The sequence below is a fragment of the Seriola dumerili genome, unplaced genomic scaffold, assembly GCF_002260705.1.
Source record: "Seriola dumerili isolate Sdu_G_001 unplaced genomic scaffold, Sdu_1.0 BDQW01000002.1, whole genome shotgun sequence".
Lineage (NCBI taxonomy): Eukaryota > Metazoa > Chordata > Actinopteri > Carangiformes > Carangidae > Seriola > Seriola dumerili.
In genome coordinates this window covers 7,395,053-7,419,997 of record NW_019174257.1, presented here as the reverse complement: position 1 = coordinate 7,419,997, position 24,945 = coordinate 7,395,053, and the positions used below count along the sequence as shown (strand labels likewise).

The 24,945-nt window shown below is 40.9% G+C and overlaps 1 protein-coding gene across 2 annotated transcripts in view; it reads left to right on the top strand.

Annotated features, from left to right (window-relative positions):
• The first annotated feature begins 5,924 nt into the window (after positions 1–5,924).
• LOC111223617 (DENN domain-containing protein 1B-like) overlaps positions 5,925–24,945 on the top strand; it is a 104,025-nt gene continuing 85,004 nt past the window's right edge. For both annotated transcript variants that reach the window (XM_022747944.1, XM_022747877.1), the window contains exons 1-2: positions 5,925–6,155; positions 6,813–6,877. In XM_022747944.1, coding sequence (XP_022603665.1) covers positions 6,139–6,155; positions 6,813–6,877 — 82 coding nt within the window. In that variant the 5' untranslated portion in view covers positions 5,925–6,138. The remainder of the gene's footprint in view (positions 6,156–6,812; positions 6,878–24,945) is intronic.

Sequence of the window (24,945 nt, the reverse complement as noted above, 5' to 3'; positions counted from 1 at the left end):
GCCCATGTGGAATCCTGCCCTGGGGACAGATGGGCTCTAAAGATGCACCACAAGTAGCATCTTATTATACTCTGATATTATGGCTGGTACAGTATCCGCTTTAATAAACAGTGTTGGTACTGGTCCAATATCATTTGTACTTATGTCATTTGGCCTCTTGTGAAATTGACATTTGGGTTTGTTTGTTTTTTTCAAAGAACAGATCTCTTAATACATGCTAACTATGGTGTTTCTTTTAACACTTAATTACCTCAAGGTTAGCATGTCTGACACGATCACAATGTTTCAGAAAGTATCGAATATTGGTTTTAGTTCCAAAATCATTTCAATGACCTCACATATATTGACTTTGTTTTGGAAAACAGATTCAGTAGATTCGACTTGCGTAGTTAAGACTTCTATTAAATTTTTATTGCTGCACTACAGTTGCTCTGTAATTGCTCACATGGCTTAACTGTGTTCAGCTATAGCCTAATATAAAAAGTTTGAAACTAAGTGCATTTAGTTAAGTATTGCACTAAAGTACAGTTTTGAGTAGAGTTGTTCTGATACAAATACTAGTACTGGAAATGCCTTACTGTCTAAAATAGGCTACTGTATCATGTAATAATAAAAGAAAGGTTCTTATGGCATTCATGTATTTGTTCATGTTTGACAAAGGGTTTTATCTGAGCCATGCTATACAGCAATGACAGCAACCCACACAGGGTTAGCAGTATACAGCTGTGAAAATAATTTTTTAATGCACTGGTATTGGATCAGTACTCTGTATCAACCGATAGACAAGTTCAGGTATCAGAATTGGTGTCAGGAAGTTAAAAATGGTATTGGAACATCTCTAGTTTTGAGATACAGTTTTTTATCTAGCTTTATACAAGTCTAATAGAGAAATATTATTTATGACTCAAACACAGTTATTTGATAGAAATTACTTTGTTGATTCAGATTTTACATACATATGATATAACCATACTACCCAGTAAGTACAAACAACTCAAAACAAACTCAACATAACAACATGCTAGAGTATTTAAATGCAGCATACATGTTAATGGACCAGTATTAATGATGCTGCATTATAATATAGTTTATAATAATATATATCACTCTGACAGGTGCCATTCTGCATGAGAAGTGTTACTTTCTATACTTAGATACATTTGGCTGGTAATACTGTACTTTAATATTCCGAATGAGACTTGGTATTTTTCAGTGTTGTGGTAGTGCTACTCTACAGGACCGGATCTGAATACCTCCCCCACCACTGCAGTTCAGTAGAAAATCATAACCAACAAAAAAAAAAAAAAAAAAAAAAATTCAGGCCTAATCGTGGTAATCTGATTGAACAACATGACATCATTGAATTTGAAGTCTTTGAAGTGATGCATCTTACCTCACAGGCTTCTCTATGGATTCTATAGATGGCCAGCTCTTCCTCTGTGAAGTTTCTTGCGCCCCCCACGCTGCTGCTTGTCCCCGCGTCTCTGCAGTCTGCTTCACTCCTGTCTGCATTGATCTGTAACACGCTGCTGCTGCTGCTGCTCCTCAGTCGCTTCGAGCTTTCTTCTGAGAGCATCGGTATTGACATCGCTACAAGTCGCTTATTACACTGGACGTGGAGAAGAATCAATCTCCGGACAAACGCTTTACTCGGGTGATTTTGGTGAAACATGCTCCTGTAAAACTTCTAGTTTAAAATGTGTGGTGAAAGTTCTCACTCAAGAAAATCACTGTAAGATTTCTCCTCGCCTTGCAATGTTGTGAAAACACACCATCTCTTCATTAAGTACGGTGACAATGGATCAAAGATGGTCTATGTTGCACGTTTAAAATTTGCCTCTTCCTCTCAGTTTGGTTAAGCCCGCACAGAAGTCGGTTCTACTTCCTCATTTGCCCTCGTCACATCGGTGACATGTGACCATCTCATAACACTGATCCACTGGTTCACACAGCGCCCCTGCTGTTTCAAAGCAGCCACTAAGGATTCCCTGGTGATAAGAAGGTAACTGCACTTCACTGAAGGATACATTGCAAAAAAAAAAGAAAAAGAAGAACTCATCAAAAAACAGTATAGATTAATTATCACTGCATTCTTACATGTTATTATGCCACTAAAGTGACAGAGAATGAACTAATGTGTCACGGATCAGCAAAAAAGATAACAACCGCCAACAGAGACAAAAATCCAAACCCTCAGTAACCCATTCATTGATGCTTTTTTTTCTTAGAAGAAATGTTACACCCACATAGAAATGATATTATAATTATAGGATCAGTTAACTAAAATAAAAAAAAAACAAAAAAAACAAAACAAAAAAACACTATTGTCACTTATCCAGTTGTAGCCTATGTAGTGTTGGTTTTATTTTTTCAGTCTTGGAACTGGTGATTCCTGCCACCAGTGCAAGACTGTAGGGGTGAATAGAATTTCATTTGTGTTGTTCATAGCTTGAAAAATTACATTTAAAAAAAACCAAGAACAACATAATCTTTTCAAAACATAATCTATAGATCAAGCTATGGACAGTTTCAAACTACTTACAGTACTACCAAAAGAAACAGTGTTATGTGGCCCTTTAACATGATGTATGTAACATTTTGCCAGTCATATTATTCTATATGTGTGTAAGTGGTGAAGCAGGCAGGTAAATCTCCACTATCCTTACTGTATAAATGCTTGGATTTGCTCTCCTTGACTGCAGTAGAGTGCAAACAAAGACATCTTCCCATGATAATAAAGTAATATGGGGACTTGGAGTAAGCACTGCAAGGTTGATGAGTGGACATTAATGAGTCCGTTCAAGGTTATCCACCGCTGTAAGCCACCTCTGATGATGTGTCTACTCCAGAATTCTGGGTAATGAAACCTGACAAGTGTCTTTTGACTGACATTGTGGGGTCAATTTACCCTCAGACAAATTACACATCACTGATAAAAATATTTATGCAGATCTACTATGGGAAGCACGGTGGACATTTAAAAAAAGCAGTAGTTGTATATCTTTTCCTTTTCTATTAAAAGTAGATTACTCAACCTTTCTGTACGTGGCAATTTTGCAATTCAAGTGCTCAACTTACGCTGCAAAAAACACTGATAATGTGGATAAAATGAATGTTTTATAAATTACATTGTCCTAGAATGCAATGCAAGAATTTGTGTTAACTCTGCTGCAGACTGCATTAATCCGAGGCTGACTTTCCCAAAATGAACCTTTTGTTGTGTATTTTCTTATAGGTTACATTTCATTTCAGGAAGAAAAAACATGTCCAACTCAGCCATTGGTCAAATGATTGAAGCCCTTCTGGAATATATCTTCCTAGCCTGAGAAGTATATACAAACTGTATTGTCATTTTTTCAGTGTTTACTGTCCCTTGAAATGTGAAACCTCACTGGTCTGCAGTACCCAAAACTCATAAGAGCTTCATGTACATGTCTCTTTGTGTGTGTATATGTCTGTCATATTATCTTTTTTTGTTATGTTAAGGCAGCAGCCCTGCCATTATCATTTCATACGGATGCCTGAAACAGCATGCCCCAGTCTGCTGCCACTTAATTACCTTCCAGTCAGCCTGAAGACATCTGGCTCTGATCCAGACAGGCTCTCTGGAGAGGAGAGAGAAGTACATCTGAGCTATTGGTTTCCATTTACCATGGGACAAATATTGCTTAAACATGAGATTCAATGCAAACATTAAAAGGAAAGTCCACACTAAAACAGAATTCAGATGGCACTGGAACACAGTGATTGTGGGAAGGAAAATCACCAGTTACAAAGAGACAAATATCTCCCTCAAGATGGAAATTAGAGCCTTTAAATATTAATTGATTATGTCATCAGGTGTCACTTTAGGGAGTTGGTCCACTGACGAATTAAAAATTGACTCTGTTGGCTCTGTTTGCTTTATTATACCCAAATTAGATTAAAATGAATGGCTTTACAGTTTACAGCAGTGAATCTCAGCGTGTGTCCGTGAAACAAGGACCTGCCCCCTTTCAAATTAAAATGCGCTGTGATGTGATAGAAAGTAATAAAAAGGATATTTATTTTAGGGTGGATTTCCCCTTTAAGAGACCAGTGACTCAGCTGATTCATGATCAACGTGTTAATGTAGAGTTCTGGAGCAGATTTGAATGTACAGTATACAGTAGGATGACTTCATACATTGTTCACACAGACAGTGTAACTCAGTTATGCATTGCAACCTCAGCATTTATTTCATGCATGGACAACTTTAGTCAAACATGGTTACTGTAAGTAACATATGCTCATGACACACTGTAATTATGCAGGGGAAAGTCAAGTAATCATGCCAGTCTCCACCAGTCCACTGCTGTGCACAACATTTGGATTTGTTGGCCTCTGAGCAGTTCCTCTGTTCAGGGTTCAAGGCCTTGCTAAAGGGCACTTCATTGATGGTAATGAGGGAGGGGCAAGCACTGCTGTTTTACCTTCCCCACTCAGACCAAGTTGATAAACTTCTAGCCTCAAGTTTGCTTCTCAAACCTTTCAGGCCACCAATAATAAAAGGTTTGAAAAGCTGAAAAATGTTAAAGCGCTGATATCAATGTCCCAAACCCCAACTAATACAATGAATTTGAATCCACAATTCTGGTCAAATGTCTCTTTACACAATCTGTATGACACATCTCATCACATGTGACCCATAAAATGTGTCCCTGGCCAGATTAACCTATTAGAGACAAAATATATACCGATACCTTTGGGGCCCTATTGACACCCCAGAACCTACTTGCTGCCCTCTGCAAACTGTGGATGAACCCTGTTTTGTCAGTTTCCCTAAAGTACAGTACACACAGCAAACACCTCGTGGCTACAGCACACTATTTATCCAGAGACTCAGAGGACTCCTGAGCTGGAATAATATTAGATTGTCTGTGTGTCAAGATTAAACACACCTTCATGTAGGAATATGCTTCATGTGAGTACAATATCAAACATAATAATACAGGGATAATTGACACAGGGACCTTCTGAAAAAAAGGGGGCCACAAAATTGAGGCAAGACTGAGTTGATCCTTTTTAAATCAGTTTGCATATTATCAAATACAAGTGACTTTCAGTCTGGGACTTGGGCCTCTTAGTGGTTCGGGGCTCCTGTATAGTTGTTTGCTTTCCCCAGTAGAAAATTCAGTCCTATTTCACCAATATTGTTACACTGAGTTTCATACAAAACTTTCAAGTATTTTTTTCTATTTTCACTCAATATACTTCTGTGGAATAAAGCACTGGGGGACCTAGAGCTGCTCCAGTCAGTGTTTTATGTTAGCAAATCAAACAACTGTGTATCGTGTAAAAGAGGTCACTTATATTGACAAATCCACAGAGAACTTTTATCTGACTTACTATGTGTCAAGTAATTAACACAAAGGAAATCTCAGACAAGGTCGTAATATTCCTTCATGGGAGGCATAAACTCAAAAATATTTGCTATCATACAAAAGTGGAAATGTAGCAACTATTAACATTTTTGATTAAAATGAAAAAAAAAATCAGTTATCGCAATTAGTCGGTTGGTTTCTGTGTCTGGGAAAATGATAACACATGAAGACATAAAGTGGGGGTTAATATGGGCCAATTATTATTATTTGTTATAGTGTCCCCATTTAGGTGCATGGTTCTATGAAAGCAGACTGAGGTTCATCAATTAAAAACTGCTACAATTATTGAAGTAATAATACAGTCTCACCGGGACACCATTTTTCATCAGAAGCATGAGTAACGCTGCTCAGGTCTGTGTGCATCATACCTGTTACTCATATTAAGTGGAAGGAAGACGCTCGCAGGCAGTCAGAGGTGCTCGTCTGAGTCGCTGACGTCACCAAATCTTTGACAGCACTTCCTGGAGTGGTGTTTGTTGTGGGAAATAACCACCGTGGTGTTGGACCTCGGGGAGGTGGGGATAGAGATTCAGGCCACATTAAGAGCAAGAAGGACGGCACAAACTACTACACTATCCCACCTCCTAGCATGCGGTCGCGGCAGCTTTCGACCGGTATCAGATAAAGCAGGAGAAGTGACGGCTGAGACATAGGAAGGACGAGGTGGATATTAACGGACAGCCAGCACAGCAGAGCCGCCGACAGCTCGGAGCTGTCGCGATGTTGTAGCTAAACCATGGACAGCAGAATAAAGTAAGATGTCCGAGTTTTATATGTTTCCCCCCCCCCTCCTCTATCTCTTCTTGATATCCAACTGTCGAGCTAACGGCTAAAGTGTGGCTCAGGCATGCAACGTTAGGCTAACTCGGACCTGAACGTGAAATACGAAGGAATGTTTGGCGTAATTTGAGCCATCATCTCCAGCAGTGGATTTAACTGCCAAGGCCAGCTGGCTCGACAGCATTTGGGTCAGTCAGTCTGTTGCTCTGCCGACTAGCTGGCTACCAATTAGCAGCTCCGCTAGCCAGGCGCACAACATTAAATAGGTTACATGTGGACACGACATCGAGCGACCAGGTCCTGTGACCCAAGTTTCTCTGCATATCTGATCAGAGATAGGAAACTTGTCGTTCTTCCATGCAGACCAGAGCAGTGTCAGCTTTAGCTAACATGCTGTTATTGACACAGTCGGCTCTTGACAGTGTGACTCATGTAAACTTAAGTAGGACAAGTGAGCACAGGTTCACTTTATGAATACGAATATGCTGTATATGTAATGAAATATATCACTAACACATTGTTGTATGTGCCTTTGCCTATAATGCTGAATACAGACACTTGTTGACAGTAATTCTATGTAACAACAGCTGCCCCTTGTTTCCTCAGAATAAACGGTGTTTTTTTTTTCAGGGAGAATCCAGAAAGAACATTTGATCTGGTTGTACAGGTGGCATGTCCAGCATCTGAAAATGAGGGTAGGTGATGTATCTGTATCTGTCTGTAAATATCTTGGTGTAGAAAGTTGAAATGATTAGTCAATTAATAGACATTTTTTGTTTAAAAAAAAAAAAATCAAATTTCATTGGTTCAGGCTTGTCATATATTCATATTTGCTGCTTCACTCTGTTGTATGTTAATGTAAATAGAATATCTCTGGTTGTACATTTCAGAAGATGTTGCCTTGGGCTCTGGGTAATTTTGATGGGCTTTTCCCCAATTGATAGTCAGTAAACACTGAAAATGATAAATCAAGACAGTAATTGGTAGATTAGGTGACAGTGAATATAATCATTAGGTGTACTCCTAAACAGAGCACGTTCATTGTAAATGATTATTACATATATGTTACACTTAGCCTATCAGTGCTTAAGTGAGTAGCCAATGGACATTAATTGTCCAGCAATTTACAGTTACCAGTTATTTATTTTTCCAGCCATTTATCCAACAGCCAGACATTCTAGCATCTCAAAAGTGAAGACTTGAAGCTTGTCTCAGTTTCATATCGCTGTAAATTTAATATATAAGGGTTATGGCTGTTGGATATGAAAACGGTACATGGGAAGGTGTCACCTTGTTGTCTGGGAATTTTTGATGCACATTTTTCACAAGCGTCTTACATAGTATAACCAAAACAATAGATTGATTTATAAAAAAAAAATTGGCAACAGAGTAACAATGACCTATTGCAATCTGTCTTGATAAAGATTTTTAAGTGTTTGCCAGTTGTATCTTTTTCTACGCCATTTGTTTGCTAAAAGAATGACTGTTTGTAGTATAATTACAGTAATTGTAAGGCTTTACAGCCAAGATGCCATGTAATGTGGCAGCTGTGTTTACCGAATGCACTTGCATAGTATTTTAAGTCAGACAGTGAGCATCACAGAACTACACTGCATGACTGAGTCTAGTCCTGCACAATGAGAGCAATCATTATGTCTGTAGTGTCATTATATGTGCTCCAGAGTTTCCTCTATCAAGATCCAAAAGACAAAAGAGAAGTCAACAGTGAGTTCAGCTATAGAATGGCAATGTCAGAAATGTTAGCTGCTTTTAGATCTGTATTAGCATTTTGCATTCCCTATTTATTTGACTGATTGTCCAATTCTGTACTATTCTTTTATTAACCCTGACCCAAAGTTCACCATTGTGGGCTTTTCTTCTGTGACCATGACCCCACAAAGGTTGTTTTAGAGAGATCACGCTTGGGTCAGCAAGCTGCATTAACTGTTCTGCTGTTTGCAGTGGTCAAACATTCCAGCAGTGGTGGTCGGGACAAAAAGTGGTCAGACTAGCCTGGGAAATGACTGTGGCCACTGAAGAACAACATATATTCTACCTTTATGAATATGGGAATTAAAGTAACCTATATTTCACATCAGTATCCAGTGTCACCCAGAAGTCAAATATCATGTAAAAACATTTTCACTGCATATTACACCAGCTGTCTTATTTTGCCCACTGAGTTTTGACATTAAAGAGGTGCTATGTGGACGGTTCACTTGTGCAGCTGCTGAGCTGACCAGAGTAGACTGAACATTGTCCTTGGATGTAGTTCTGATATTAGATTTTAAACCAAACTCATAAACCACCAGCCTGTGCTGTAATAACTGACTTCCCCCATGTATGATCCAGGGTCAGACTCATATCCGGACTCCTTCTCCCTGGAGCACAGCTACAGAGCAACGTTTGCACACCCCTCAGGTCAAATGGAACATGAGCATTCTGCTCAGTCATTTGACTGAAGTGCTCTCTTTGCTCCGTGCTGAGTCCTGATTGGATAGAAGAACATCCCTGTTGAGGAAGTTGTTATGATGTAGATGTATATCTGCCAGTGGGGGCTTATGGTTGTGGTGGCTTGTTTTCTAAAGGAGCAGTTTCAGATACCCATATGAGGAATGAATCACTTCTCTCCGAATCTGATCAATTTCCCTTTCTTTGACTTGGCTTTAGCTGAAGTCTGTATGAAATGAAATGCTTCTTGAATAGTTACCCTGTGCTGAATAGACTCTTGGGGCCTGACTGGATAGATTTTGCACAAATATTATTTATGTAGACGTGTCAAACTGTAAAATATGACCTAACCCATAGTTCTGTTTGCATTTGCCTCAATGTCATGGCACATACTTTTATTAAGAGCTGAAAGGGTTAATACTGTGAGTCATAACAGACAGCCTTTGGACATGCTGTGAAACCTCTACAGTCACTCACCACAAACTAGAGCTGTTTCTCCTACAGCCAAACATTGGGTACTTTGCCAAAAAAGCACCACTTCACATTCATACACAATCATCCCACTACCTCACAGAGGCAAAGAAACAATAGTGCAACATTGATAGACTATAATTAAATTGTCATAGCAACATTGTGTAGAACATTTGAGCATTTGGAGAAGTGGTGGAAGGTTTCAGCTTGCTCATATTTCTCATATCTCCCCCTCACAGTTTAGGGAATACAAGTTTAATTTTAGATTGATTTTGGCTGAATTTCAGTTTCTGTGTACTCCCTCTACCAGCCATTGGGTTTATTGTGCAGTGCTTTAAAGTGAGTGAAAGGGTGTCCTCTTTGAGTGACTGGAAAGCTTGGTGTGTGCAGGGTTTTGCTGATGCTGCACCTGCGTGTTTTGCCACTCTTACCACATCCTGGTCCTGCAGGTCTGAAACTAGATCCATGTGTGACAGCATGGCATGATACGGCTGTTGTGTGGAGAGTAGTTGTTTGTTAATAGCTGTCATGATCAAACTGCAAAGTTAATAACAAAACTTGTATTGTAGTCAGTTGAAAATAGATGAGCCCTTTTTATAGATGGTCAGTACGCCTTTCCCTCAACTTCCTGTGTTAACTGGGTTTCACACCTTCTTTAGTCAGCGCTGTGTGTGCAGATGACACCCACATGTTTGCAGACAGGGCTGCAATAAGCCTGTTTTTTATTAAGTTGTTTCACCAGTTTTAAACCAGTGGTCTCAGAATAGATTGCTCACTCATTATAAAATTAACATTTTGGGATAGAAACAGTGTAAGGTCTATGAATTAATATTTCTTTATGTGACAGGCTGACAGTTGAGTTCTGAATGAAGTTATTAATACTGATATCAATAGTTAATCAAGAAATAATAACTGAAGGTTTTGAAGGATCAAAAATAATTCAGCTGATAGAAACAGTTTCCATCTGTGGGGGGAATTTCAGTGGCTGGACTTATGCTTACTTTCCATATAGGTGGTGTGACAACAGGAACAACACGGTGAAAGGTGTTGCTTACCTTGACTTCACCCAAACTCAGACATGCAGCTTTTCATCTAACCAGTTAATTGTGGCTGCCCTCCCCTTACCAAGCCTCCCCTGCCGTATTACCCCCTGCAATGCTGATAGCTAGATTTGTTGACTTACACTAAGCAGCATTCAACCCATCCCTGACCATGTGCATATTTTAAAATAAGAACCAATTGACTACCGTTAGATAAGGGAAATTTCTATTTAATATATTGAGTACAGCTTATTCTGTGTGAATATTGTGTGGCCATTAATTATTGAAAAATGAGCAGCAGAGTGGAAGTGAAAGTTTTGAGTGACAGCATTAATGTTTTTTTTCATACTGATAATTCAAATATTTAACTTGTCTTTATTCAAGCATATAGCAAAATTGTGCTGCAAAAGAAGCTAATATCATGTCAATGGAATGTCAGCATAACATTTTGTGTTTTATAAGCCTCTAATGATTAATCTGTTTTTATTGATAATGAATGATAATTTTTATTGTGGACAACAAAACTGTCACATTTATAGAAGAATTGTTGAAGTTAGTCCAAAGGTAGCATTTACCAATACAGTACATTTTGTCTCTCAGTATTTCAGGTAATAAAAACCTGACAATGGACCTTTCTAAGATCAATGCCACTAAAATAAACCAGTCTATCTGGTCTAGGGTCTGTGATTTTGAGCCACCATGACCGTTCGTGCTGAAAATAAGAGCACAAAAGTCCATGACATCACAGATTTGATCATAATACAATAGGTTTTGTATTATAGTGAAGATTTTTTTTGGGTTGTTGGAGTAGTGGTCTCCTGGTAGCAAAAATTTATCAGTAATTGAGATTTGATGAGTGCATCAACATTCCATAACTGAAGTGTTGCTGGGGGGGGGGCAAGAAAATAAAGCTCACAGCTACAATGGTGGCAGTGTTTATATCTGGACTTCGCCCCACACTTCTAACCATGGATGTGTGGATAGATGACAGACACTGGCCCTTTTTCCTCATGCAGGTCCACGGAGACCTGGCCTCCCTGCTCAGCCCGAGCTCAGTTCCGCTTAGCTCTGTTGGCTCAGTGCTCTGTGGATGCTCAGGCTGTGAGCGAGCATTGCCTGAGAGCGTGACTGGCATGCTAGCTACTAGCGGCCCTGGCTACATAAAGCCATATTGATGTGCTTCCAAGATGCTGCCACAGCTAGCAGATGACGCTAACGCTGCCAAGGCAGTAGGTGGGGACAGATGCTACCTGTCCTCGCCTGCTCCCTCCAGCCAGATTGTTCCCAGTAACAAAGCAATAAACTTAATAGATCAGCATATCAATTTTACCGCAACATTCATGCTGCAATTAGGGGAACGATTTACTGTTTCAAAAAAAACAAAAAAACAAAAAAACACCTCAATGAGGGAAGCTTGGTTAACAGTGATGCCTCACTGGAGTTTGAAACCAAGCCCCGGTTCTTCTCTGTGTGGTTTGCCTTGCATGCTGTTTCTCACGCTTGACTTTTCTTTTTCTGTGTTCCTCCCACAGCTCAGACATGCAGGTCAGATGAATTGGGAGCTCTTCATTGTCCTTCTGTATGAGTGAATATGAATGTTTTTCTGTGCCTTGGGATAGACTGACATTCTGCTCAGGGTGTTTCCCTGCTTTTCACCCCCCCATGCGTACTGGCATAGGCCCCAGCCCCTCATAACACCAAATAGGAATAACCAGTTATGGAGTCAAGTCAAGTCAATTTTGTTTATATAGCCCAAAATCAGAAATTTGCCTCAAAGGGTTTTGCAATTTTTACAATATATGACACCCCCTACCCTTAGAGGATTGTTATTATCTGGTTCCCATCTCATGTTTGTGCTTGTCAGTTATATACTATTGAGCATGTGTCTTTTTTTGTCTGAGACATATGGCAGGTTTAATTTCTGCTTTTGTATTTCAGAATGACTTGTCACTAGCAGGAGGTTTAACTGTTAAAATTGCACTTGCATAGGTTTTTGGACTCCTTCTTCACAAATTTGTAAAAGAAAACCAGAATGCAAAAGTATAGAGTAGACACATTTCACCCTTTGATTCACGTGGCTTCATAGCTTCACTTTGTCCAATTAGGAAAAGTTACTCTTGTTCTGTATCCTAAGAACATTTTCGCTGAGACCCGGAGGTCTCACAGTGTCACCTGCTGTTCGCTAGTTATTATCAAACCGCTTCCTTCTCTGCTGTAGCCCCCCTCAAGTAGCACTGTGATGATCCGTTTTTTCCCCCTTTGGCTCTCACCGAATTCCATTTCCACCCTTTGTGTTCGTAGAGCAAAACTCCTCTGTAGTAGAACTTTTAGAAAAGGTTGAACATTGACATTCTGCAAAATGTCAGAATTGCTCCTTGACCCAAGTGTTAGCCGGTTCTGCAGTCTGATTGGATTCCGACTGTGCGTTGAGTTCACGGCTCACACTCAGACGGGAGGCCATTGGAGTACTAGCAGATGCCATGGCAACAAGGAGGGTGTTGATTGGTCATTAGAGAGGCCACACTCCTCTACTCACACTCCTGAGAGGACCCCAGGGTCTCACACTTTGTTTATCTCACAACCCTTCTGCCTTTCTCTTTTGTCTCACCCATATGACTTTGCTAAATTGGCTCTTTTGCACAGAATCAGATATCAACCAAGTCTTTGTTGTCTTTTTATCTGTTTCCCCTGAATCAAATTGAGGAAGTGTCTTAACTTCCCTACTATGGTAACGACCAAAGTGTGGGTGAATTTTGAGAAATCCCCTTTAATTCTATGTCGTCTAAGTGGCTGTGTGTTTGACTCACCATCCAAGGCTCAAATTATACATCTGTATAATAGAATACACTCTTATCTGTTTCACTCATTTACAGATCAAGTCTAGATGAGCAGATGAGCGGTTGAGCAATACTGTGTTTTTCGCCACAGTTTCATCCCAGTATACTGTACAGTAAACTATAACATAAGACTCACTTGAATTTTTTTATTTTGGTTATGGGAATGGCATAGTTGTCCAGTCAGTGTCGATGCTTTTCTCAGTGCTCTCCGGCCTTGATCTTTTGTTCATGTCTGGAGTCATTTGTAGCTCCCTACTCGCAGTCACTCATCCATTCAGTAACTGTGTAGTGGCCTGCTGCTTTCTGGGTCTAGTTCCAGCCCTTTTCTTATTTAAAAGAGATGGAAGCAAGTGGTGTCCTCACATTTCACCCCGGCCTGTTTTGTTTCAGATTATATGGAGAAGATCACACTGACTGACTGTTTGCGTTAGTTTTTGGCCAGTGCCGACATGTGACATGTGAATTGTCACCCATGTAACGGCACCAATGCGCTTCCAAGCCAGCAGAATAGATTTATCTTTTTTATCTCTATATTTTGTGTGTATGTGTCTTTGGTAGTTACAGTTACATATAAATATTACAAAGCATTTTAAGGATTTCTTCCATTTTCAAAGCGGGAGAATTCAACTTTGCTCGCAAAATGAATGCAATTAAGTTTTTAATCTTTTTAATTTTGCTGGTCTGGCAGGAGGGTTTGAAGGAGAGGACTCTCTTTCTGCGGACGGAAAATTTTACTGTTGCTGCTGTTAAGTCATTCTGTCCAGGAACAGCTGCCTTTTTCCCACATACATGCTTTACTCACATCGTGCATCTCCTGTCTCTACCTGTTCTTCTTTTTGCTTATCAACTTTTTCTTTGTAATCACACGTTGTTTGCACAGTCGCCAACAAGGCGCAATCCTTCTCACCCTCTTTGCTGATTATCACTCGTTATGACAGGGACAGACGGGCCCTACAGGGAGAACAGGGGGGAACAGGTCACTGGGACTTTTCAGGTGGCGCCACGTGACCTCGCGACACTCATGTTTTGGCAAGCACATAACACACATGCATCCACCGCTATCAAGACGGCTGCAAGTGGACTTTTCTGTTGTTTCTTCACAGTGCAGAGTTATTATTGGCCAATCCATGAGGAACTGGGGCAAAATGAGGTGGAGCTGGGCAGGGAGGAAGGGAAGGAGATGGGGGAGAGAGGATGAAGGGGGTGGTGGATATGCTGATGGCAGTAGTCTATAAACTGAGAGGTGAGATACTGTGGGGGTTGCTGGCTGAGCTTTTCCCACTCCCTGACGCAGTGCTGAAACTCCAGGGGCAAACAGTTTTTTGTGCGAGTGTGTGATAACAGGTACACATTTAAGTGTATAGATTGTACTGTGTATATGTGGCTGGGTACGTGCGTGCACGGCTGTGTGGATGTGTGTGGCTGTGCATGGGAAAGAGACACAGAAGCTGTGAGAGCTGCAGGAGGCTCATCTGAATTCACTAATGCTGCCAGACTGGGAGAACATGGAAAGACTTCTAGGCACTGACGCTCACAGGCTATTTTTAGACTTACCCTTTCCACGGCGAATAAGTGGGGAAAAGTAGGGACCCGATCAATAATTTAAAACGAGATGATTTTGATGAATGCAGAAGAATTTCATCACATCACCCTCGCTTGGAGCCTCACAGCATTGTTGTTGGTGGCTTGTTTTTCATTTGTGTGTTTGTGTGCATGCGCTATGCATCTTTGTCTGATGGCAGATGAATTTATTCCCTTGTGACTGCTCTTAAGTTATTTTCTAGAGCGCTGTGGGAATTTGATATGTTTAAAAATAAATACATGAAGCAGGGGCTAAGTTAATGTCCAGCTGAATTTAGCTTCCATCTCTGTCATCTTGAAGCTAAGCTCTTCTTCACATGTATCATGTCAGTAGATGACAATTGATGGCCAGGAGTATACAGTGATCAGCACAGCAGATGGCATAAACGTATACAACCAAACACACACAGCTGCACGCCCACAAACACACGCAACCAATTATTCTGAGTCAAAGAACAATGATTGGCTGGTTCTTATGCATGTAATACCAATGTGGCCTAGTTTAGCCCACAAATGAACAGGATTAGTGCAGCTCCTGCTTTAATGTAGCTTTAGTGATGTTAATCTGTCCTATCTTGCAAAATTGGATTTTAATAAAAAAGAAGAAGAAAAAAAAAGCTGGGCTCAAAAATATGTTGCTTTCATGACCATCATGTCTAGCAGATTTTATGATGACAGGATTTTAACAGGATTTGGGGTTGAGTCACCTCTTATGACTACAGCAACCAGCCCATTTCTCATGTTGTGTGCACTGCGAATGATGGCCAGTATAACGAGATCAAAATGCTTTTCATCCAGGATCCCAACCACATTAAAAAGGACACCACTTTTTCTGACTTTTCCCACAGGAAACCTTACCTGTAAAGGTTTAGTACAAAAACGCATACGTTGTTATCTCATTTTATATTGTATTGTTAGCAAATTGCATATAACATAAAATCCCACAGATTTATTTGGAAGGGGAACTCTGACGGACCTCCAGCCATTCTGTGAACTGTACTTGTATACAAACAAAAAAAGCAGGCAAAGGCAGAGATTGCCACAGAAGATGTAGTGTCCGGTTGTGTTCTGGAGTCACGTGGCTGCTGCCACATAGACTGATGTAAAATGGTCTTAAAGACAAATGATGTAAAAGACAGAAATGTATTTTCTCCAGCAATTAAGGAAATCAACCTACTTATTGACATGATATGAGTACTGGTATCTTGACATGTAGACTGTTGTCCTTTAGACCTTAATTCTGTGACCAAGGCTAGACCCAAGTCAAGCAGAGCTAGTGGTGCAAGCCTACTGTCTGTGCTGTCATTTCAGCTTCTATCCTCACTATTTACATGTCAACAGCTATGCCCTCAGGCTATGTCTCTCCACTCAAGGCTGCTCCTATGTTGCCTAACACCACGCAATTATTGTGAAGATGATGGCGTTTACATGCGTGTACAGCCCTACCGGCCCTTAATTTGGGTTCTGGCCTATTTTTCAAGACAGAAAATATAGGTCAATCTTGATGCCTTTGTGAATGTCTGAGACCATTTATCATCGCAAATCATATTCTTCATCCACAGTCTTTGTTTTTGTATAGACAGATACACATACACACACATTTATACTTCCCTCACCTTCTTATACTTCATCTATCATTCAAATCTTCCTGCCCTCTTCTGTTGTCACGTGTATCCTAAAAGTGGAATAGTCCTTCATTAACTGTCTGCATGGGGACTGGTTAAGATAAGACTAACTATGTTTGTGGTCAGTCTTAATGGGTTAACATGTGTTATCCAGCTGAGCCTCAGGACCTGCTCCTGACCAGGGCCGGACTGGTCTGGTGGCTTTGGTATGAACGTATACAAATGTGGTTATGTTTTTTGTGTACAATCTAAGTTACTAATAAGCATTCACTCATTATACAGTAACCAATAAAAAGAAATGAAATCCTATAAAATGTCACCACTTTGCCCCCACTGTCTTCAGTGGAGAATCTTGAGTATAAACATAGCAATAACTTTCAATGAACTGAACATAGAGCGCTGAACACTATTTATATTAGGTCAAATGTGAAAACACATAACCTTTACATTTGTTATCTTAGATTAGAAAATGAATCAAAAACTATTTTGATAATTGATTAGTTGTAAAACACATTTATTAAGTAAAACATTCATTGGTTCGCTGGTTTCTTGTGTGCTTTACAAAATTACAGATTTGGTTTTGGGCTGTTATAGTATATTTCTCGATTTTCTGACATTTTATACTGACTAAATGATATCATAATTATCTGGAAATAATTGTTGGTTGCTACTCTAATTAGCTCTTTTATAATTTAACGGTTTAGCAGTCATCTCTATGGAACTAGTGCTGTAAACCAGGGTCCTGTGTGAATGTGGATGACAAGGAATTAAAGCTGTGACAACAGCCTGAAAGTAATGGGTCCAAAGCGGGTAGAATGTGTGTTTATTAACCCACATCAAACACAGGGGTTTGCGTGTGAAAGTGGGTGTAGTTATGTTGTCATATCTGGCTGTCTGATGAATCACTTGTTGTCTATGCCCATTTCTTCCAGTTCCTATGAGATTCAGAGAAGATGCTTTGTGAAGCATGACAATGCATTGTGACGAGTAGGGAAGTGTATAAATGTGGGATGTGTGTTAATATGTGTCTGATTTGTTATGCATAAAAAAAAAAGATGAATTAAGTTAAATCCACGACTGCTGCAGAGATAATGGAGCATCCAATACCTTTGTTACAAAGTTGCTTCACCTTGTTGTTGAGTTTGCAGTGAAAACAGCATTATCCAAAGTGAAGACAGAAATATTTATACAGATTTTAGTCAGTTTGTGTAACAATTTGAAACCAATCATTGATTTAAAGATAAAACTGTAAAATAGAAAATGGAGAATAAGATAATGGATGAGTTACGTTTGAATTTTTTGGACTCCAAGAGCTCTTTCAATGGCCGTCCGAAATAACCCCCTTAAAAGTTGGGGTTTTGTGAAACCTTCCTTCTGCTTTTTCTACTGAAGCCAGTGAAACATTGGGGGATTTTGTGTCTTTGTGTATGTATGTTTGAGTTTCAGTGGTTCTACACTGTTTGCCCAGTATTTTTCTGTTAGCATTTTCACCATCAGTCCTGCAGAGCACTGAGACCCCTGTGAATGTGTTCAGGATTAGGTGCTATTGTACGCTTTTAACAGATACAGATGTATTGTCATCCCTGTGGAAAGATTGGCTGACTCACTGACTATCTGCCTGCCTGACTGAGAGCTGTCTGTCTGTCAGCCTTTGCATGTGAACTTCAAATCACAGCTCTGCAGCACCGAGCATGTAGCCGCCAAAGGCAAGGCTTTACACTGTCATCAGCACCACACGGCTGCCTCTGGGTGCTGTGCCATATGACATTAACTGAGATCGATCCTCTCCACACCTCAAGGAGCTGCTGCGCTACACACAGTGTTTTCTGTGATGCTGCAACCACCACCTCAAAGACTAGAAAAGGAACTCTCCCCTAAGCATGTGTAACTGACTGACAATGACCTCATCTACAGCTTTCTTAAACTTTGTGAGTTGTGTCTATCCAAAAACTACATTTTGTCAGACTCATCAGGCTAAGGTGCCATTTCTGTCACGTGAGGCCTCACCAAAAATCAGGGATTCCTTTTTGACATTAGAGCTTCAATAACAGTGTGCAACCATAACAAATAGTCTTTGTCCAGGCAGAAAAACAACCTCAAAAGTTTCCACAATAATTTCCACACGGTTCAGGGTAAAAGTAAAGCTAACTTACCTCATGAGGTGAGTTCTACTCTTGCTACAGGTTATATTCGTGTCTTTTTTATGCATATTAGCTTAATGAAAGAGATATTAATTTGCTATGCCTTTATAGATGTTGTTTTTGACTGAGGCAGATGGTTGGACCATATGGAGAGATATGTATGATTACATGAAGAAGTGTTGGTTCCAGTGATGGAATCACCATTACCTGTGCCGCTGCAGCCTTCCCTCTCTATCTCCCCATGTATCTGGACAATATTAACATCTAGATTTCAGATTTCAAATGATTATATCTTAGATTTTAGGCCAGAATGTAAGCACACTTGATTTCTGCTGCAACTGAACATCATGCAGTAGAGAGAAAGTTGGAAAGTAGTCTGTCTCAGGAGGCACTGGTTTGTTTTTTTCTTATCTTAGGAGGCTAACCCCCCCCCCCCCATAACAAACATGCTGCCTGTGTGTTGTGTTGAAGATGCAGTCATGCGGAGCTGGTGTTTGACATAATGTTGGACCAGTATGGAATCTGACTGGGAATATCAACGCTGATATGTGGTGATACACAGAGGCTGTCACAAAGGTTGCATCCATATGCTGTGCCACTCACTCGTGAAGCTGTGAAATTGGGTTGCATCCCAACTAGCCTGGAGACAGTATCGCTTTCACTCCTCTCTTTCTGTCTCTCTCTCCGCCCCCCCGCCCCTCTCTCTCTCTCTCTCTCTCTCTCTCTGTCTCTCTCCCAGCTCATCCTACTGAAGCATTTCTCTCATAAAGCTGGGAAGAAGGAACAACTAATGTGGCATTAATAGGGTCACATCATCACCATGCAGCTCTTTCTTTCTTCTCCTTCCAGTGAGGCTGAGTCTGTTGTTTATCTTCTTCAGATGTAGCTGTAGAAATGGCTTAGAAATCCCAGAGGCCAGCATCTCTCACATGTGAAGCCTGCCAGTTGATTCTTTTGGCTGGTAAAGCAGGCTCTACCTTAGAGGTTGTTTTCTTTTTGTTTATTCAAATTTTCAAGCACTGGAATTAAATTGTATCACTCCTTTGCAAATCTAGACCTAGTTTACAGACCTAATCTAGATCAGTGCTGTGATGTATTTGTTAGTGTCTCTTATAAGAAATGTTATGAGAAATATACCTATTTTGGGTGTTTTGCATTAGTATGTCATTTTTCAATTGAGATCTAGTCCCCAATTTAATATCAAACATAAATCTGTTGTAATTGAATGGAGTTGGTTAATGATTTCCATCAGGCTTTCACTATTTCTGTCAGTCTCAAGTCCTCAATTGTAACAACATGGTGTGACCAATCAGTATTAGTAAACTTAAGGACCATATCATCGTTTAAGAAGTTTCTCTTTTCTCAAAACCTCTGCTCACTAAATCAGCATGAAATGTAATGCCATTTGCAGTGTGCAATCTGAGACTTGATAGGCAAAAGGAAAAAAAAAAATGTTTTAAACGTCTGTGAGTGTGTTTTTCTTTCTGCTGGCCTTTGAAAGACGCCAGTTAATCTGCTTACTCCTTTAATTGTGAGTGGAGGGGTTGGGCCTCCTCCCAGCCAGAATAAGGCTACTGATCCAGAAGTAAAACGATGACCACCACAGTTATTCCTTCCTTTAGGTTGTACAGCCCCCCTGGTCTTCTTTAGCCACCCCTCGTCTCCTCCTCCTCCACCGTACCCTCCCTCAGAGGGAAAAAAGCTCCTTGTTCTGACAATAGACATTTTTTGCCATATGTTGGCTTGACATCTTCATCAGGTTCACAGCAGGTTACCTTAGTTAACTTTCACTCCACTGCCTGATGGGATTTTCTCCCTCTGTTTCTCCAATCGGCCCGGGCTCAAAGTCTAGACGGCCTCCGAGGCAGGGTCCTTCCAGCCCTGTGTCCACAATGGCCGTATTGTGGATGGTTAGTAGCGGTAGCTTCCTCCCGTTACAGCGAACAGGCTAGTGCTAAAACAATGCTTTTGTCCGGGGGCATACGAGGGGGGCCTAATCCACTACATACTGTGAAATAAATCTCTCTCAGAGATGAGAGAGCGAGCGAGAGAAGCAGAGTGAATGAAATCATTGCCAAGAAGGTTAGAGTGCAGCAGTTTAACCCCTGGCCAAGAAAGAGGGAGGAGAGGAGGCAAAGGGAGCGAGAGAAAGGAGGAACAAGGAGAGGCAGGCGCTACATCCCTTCATCTCCGGAGCACGGATGGAGGAGAGGGGCTGCCGGTGGCTTTCACAGCCTCTCTTCTCACCAGAGGAGCTGCTGTTCACCATATGGGATTTGGCCTCTCTTAACAAACAGGCCCCCTATTCACTCACAACACACATTCAGTCGTTCATGGAATAAGGTGAAAAAAGTGCATTTTTTATGCCTTTAGAACACTGGATGGCCATGAGGGCTCTAAGTCTGTGTTTGATTCACATAGTATAGAGAATTATAAACTAGAGGCTTTCATCTAAATGTGTATTCACACTGGATTTAGGGTTAGGCCTTTTTGTGTTTTACTGAAGTTTCTCTCAGTTTTAAAGCCAAAACCATGCATTCAGGCCACTGTTATTGAGCTGCTAAGATGATCCTATGGAAACACTGTGCATGCACTGCGGGTTTATATATCATGTTTATCATAGGCTTTTCCCGGCAGTTTGCAAAGGCTATTTTTATAAAGCTTTACGTTATTCAAAATAAATTAGTTGGGTCTTACTTTTTTAGGTTGACAAAATGGCTTAAAGTTGAATAACTTGCAGTGCAGCGATGGGCAGTGTGCGGTTTCTGATACACTAGTGCTATGTGCCAACTTTTTCTTCCAGCCAGCAGCATTAGGGCAGCATTAGGAATGACATCCTCTGCCAACAGCTTCTTTTTAGCCTACTCGGAAATCCCAAGAAGCATAGATTTATGCCAAGATGAAGATGCCAGTATTTTTCATTTTTAGCCTACTTGGAAGTGCCAGTAGACAGATTTATGCAGAGAATTGAAGAAGTGAGAGATGAAGGGGGTAGGCTTATTTCTTGTTTTTCCTCATGTTTCAGTGCACATATGATGTCTTGTTAATTTATTCTGTTTAATCCCATCATGTTTAATGAGCCACCTGAGTAGGTAGGAAGGAAGTGGTTTCAGTCGAGAGAGAAGAGGTCGACCTCCCACTCTTAGGCATCCATCCATTTCTTTTCCCTCACTTCATCCTTCCTCCTCCCACTCCTTCCCTGATGCCCTGCTCTCAGTTCCCAGCACCCTTCACCTATTAACCCTCCTTTCTCCTCGCTCATTCCCCTCCTCTGACTTTTAAAGACAGGTGTCTTAGGAATAGCAAAAACATTGATTTTTGACCATCTCAACCACCACCAAATCCCTCCCTCCCCCCTCCCTCCCCAGTATCTGTGTCACGGCTCAGGGCTGCTTTCATGTTGCCCCCATCGTTACTGTTGGAGGTCACCCACGCTTGAAGCCCTCAGGGATCAATGGACATGCTACTGTACAGTAAATATTCACTCCCGAGCTTGCTATCTATCTGTAAACACACATGTAGTTGCACAGTACACATTTGCACACAGACACTACATGCACTTTGCAAACAGAGACCAGTGGTCGCTCCCTGAGCTTGTCGTCACATTTACCCAACCTCCATTTCCTGGGGTGTGAATGGAGGAATCTAACTCTCGATATAGGTGATTTCAATTCAATTCTCACCCACAGGATCTGTTTACACTCCAACGGGCTGAAATATGCTATAGGTTGTTTTCCCCTTGTCACTCCAGCTGCCACTGGTGTCACATCAAATGGACTGTTTTCATACGGTTTGCAACAGCTCTTTATAGATTTTGTCAACTGTAGGAAATACAATAAACAATGTTTTCAATCCTTTGCATTTTTGACTTTGATGGAGATTGGTGGGGGAGAGGCCGATGTCTAGTAAATCATCGTATTATGCAGGCAGGCTGAACACAGCATGGTTAGCATGACAGAATTATGGACAAAGAGGTGGCAGACGTGTATGAAAACTGTATGAAAAAGCGGGGAGTGGTTGATTGTTTTTAAAGAAATGACAGAAATACTGCAGGTAATGTATGTTGGCATTTGTCAGACAATTAGATAACTATCCTTGAGCAAGGCATTGCATTTCTAGTGGTTGTAGAGTTGCATTTGTGTAAATACTATTAGTTGTGCGTGTATTTACGTTTGTTTGTATGTATTGAATGAATTTGTGTGTATTTATGTGCACATCCCTGCATATGCCATTACGGGGGTCCTCCAGAACCCCTGTGTCTCCAACTTTGTCATGTGTTATAGTAACTGACAGCTACCATTGTCTGTTGCATGCAGAAAATGTTTTATGACCTTGCGACTGAGCCAAAACATTTCTACAGTGCACTTGTAAAATCCACAGCCCCAAAAAGTCCAAATCCTCAGAGGCCGCAGACAGAAATGTATTGACCAGAATCCCTGCCTTGCAAGTCAAGTGTTGAAAAATTGTGATGACATTTAAACGGAGAAAATTAAGAACAAGTAATTTGCACTTCAGATATATTTTATGTGCTCAAAATAAAGGGATTTTGCATATTTCACAGTTGACATTGGTATTGCAGAATTCAGAAATGAATTGTGTTTTTTTTTTTTTTTTTGTTTGTGTCACAGCAGCTTTGGCCGTGGTGTGTGTGGTGTGGTGTGTGTGTGTGTGGCGGGGGGGGGGGGGGTGGATTAACCAGTGCAGGATCTGTCATAGTGACATTTGTGTCCCCTGGCGGAGCAGCAGGGGTCCTCTTCACCTCTGTAACCTTCAACTTTCAGCCTTAACCCCCCTTCAGGCTCCCTCTCGCGTCCACCACACGCCCAGCACGTCTGCAGGGAGGGGCATTTGAACGCAAGAGAGTGAGAAAAATAAAGGGGCTGGGGGGTGGAGAGCGGCAAAAGTGAAGAGGACAGAGAGATGCAGCGGAGGTTGAGATGAAGGGGCAAGTGGAAGATATAAAAAGAAAAGTGAGGCAAATACGGGAAACAGAGAGAGGCGAGGAGGATAGGAAATGGAGAAAAAATGAGAGAAACAGGTAAAAGAAAAGATGGTAGAGCAGAACAGAAAGAAAACAGCCTGTAGAGCAGAAGGGGCAGTACAATTTCACTAGGTCAGAAAAGCTGAGTAGTAAATACTTAATTAGAGCGACTATCTTAAAATCTAGGGCATTAAGCTATTCATCATGCTGAGGGATTTGTAGTAGTGTACTAGTACTGTAGTCACTGGAATAAGAAATAAATTAAAGGTTACTAAAGTAGATTATTGCATTTACAGGTAATAGGCAGCTATATTCTACATGTCCTGTTGTGTGTTAAATGCAGGCTGTGTGTCGGCACACATGAGTTGCAGCTGATGTCAGAACTTGATCTTGAATTCAGGCGCTGCAGTCAGGATCACGTGGAATGTGAAGAAAAGTTTTCATCTTTCCACCTAGAACCATCCTGGGTTTTCATACCGATGCACACCTGGCCAATGACTGCGGAAAGTAGGCAGAGCTGCCAAAAGTTACAAACACCGAGCACAACAGGCCACCCCCCCACCCCCCCTTTCCTCTTCTCTTCCGTACCTCCTGTCCCTTTTCCTCTGTCCTGTATAATTCTCCAGCAGCAGTTCCCATCCTCTCACCCAGTAAATCAGCATAAAATAGCCCTAACTGTGGCAGATCATAGGGTAGGGAGAAGGAGGGGTGGTGGTAGGAGTTGGAGTGTAGAGCTTTGAGCTCTGCTGCGTTTTTTTTTTTTTTTTTTTTTTTTTTTCCTGTGCCGCTCTTTTCAAGATGGGGCCCATGAAATTATCCAACAGGATTATGTAAGGCATCATGGATTCTGCTGCGTCCTGTCATCCGTTTGTCCATTGTATTCCCCACTCTCTCTCAGACAGCCTGCTACTACAAGCTACTCTACACATTGTGGTTTATTGCATATCCTCTTTAGTGGTTTTTCTTCTGGCTTTATAATGTCAACATTCAGTTTTTTGGTGTACGCTTTAGGGTAGGATCATAGCCAAATATAACCCTTGTTAAACTGGTCATACATCGACCTCACAGGTTACACCTGTTGAACTCACAGTGATTGTTGTTTTTGACTGGAGTATCTATGCTATCAAAAGGTTTGTTGCCTCCAGTTTGACTTTCACTCAGCTGGCTTTGTTGAGGCAGAAGTCAGGTGTGTTCATGAGCCTGTAGGTCTGCTGTATGTCCATGACAGTGAACCTGGCATGCGAGAAGTCGTCTCTTCAAACCCTTGCTGTTCCTGCTGAGGTCACAGGGTGACCTTGGAGCTGTGGAAACCATGTTTACCAGAGACCCCTGTGTTCAGGCAATAGCTGGGTGGCTGCTTCCTTTCAACCACGTTGTATGAGCCTGAGAAAAACGAGGCTTACTTTTTAGGTTGGAAGCTAGCTTTATGGGAAATGTTAACATGTTGCAAGAGCAACACTAAGGCAATAATTATATTGCAGTTTTATGCACTTTGGTATATTTTTGTGTAAATTTGCTCACCCCATCTTTGATAAACAGTGCTCATCTTCACACATCAGGAATAAGAGAATAATGTCTGTATCCTGTGTCTGTATTATTTATATTAAACATGAATAACCTGTACTAAATTGTGATT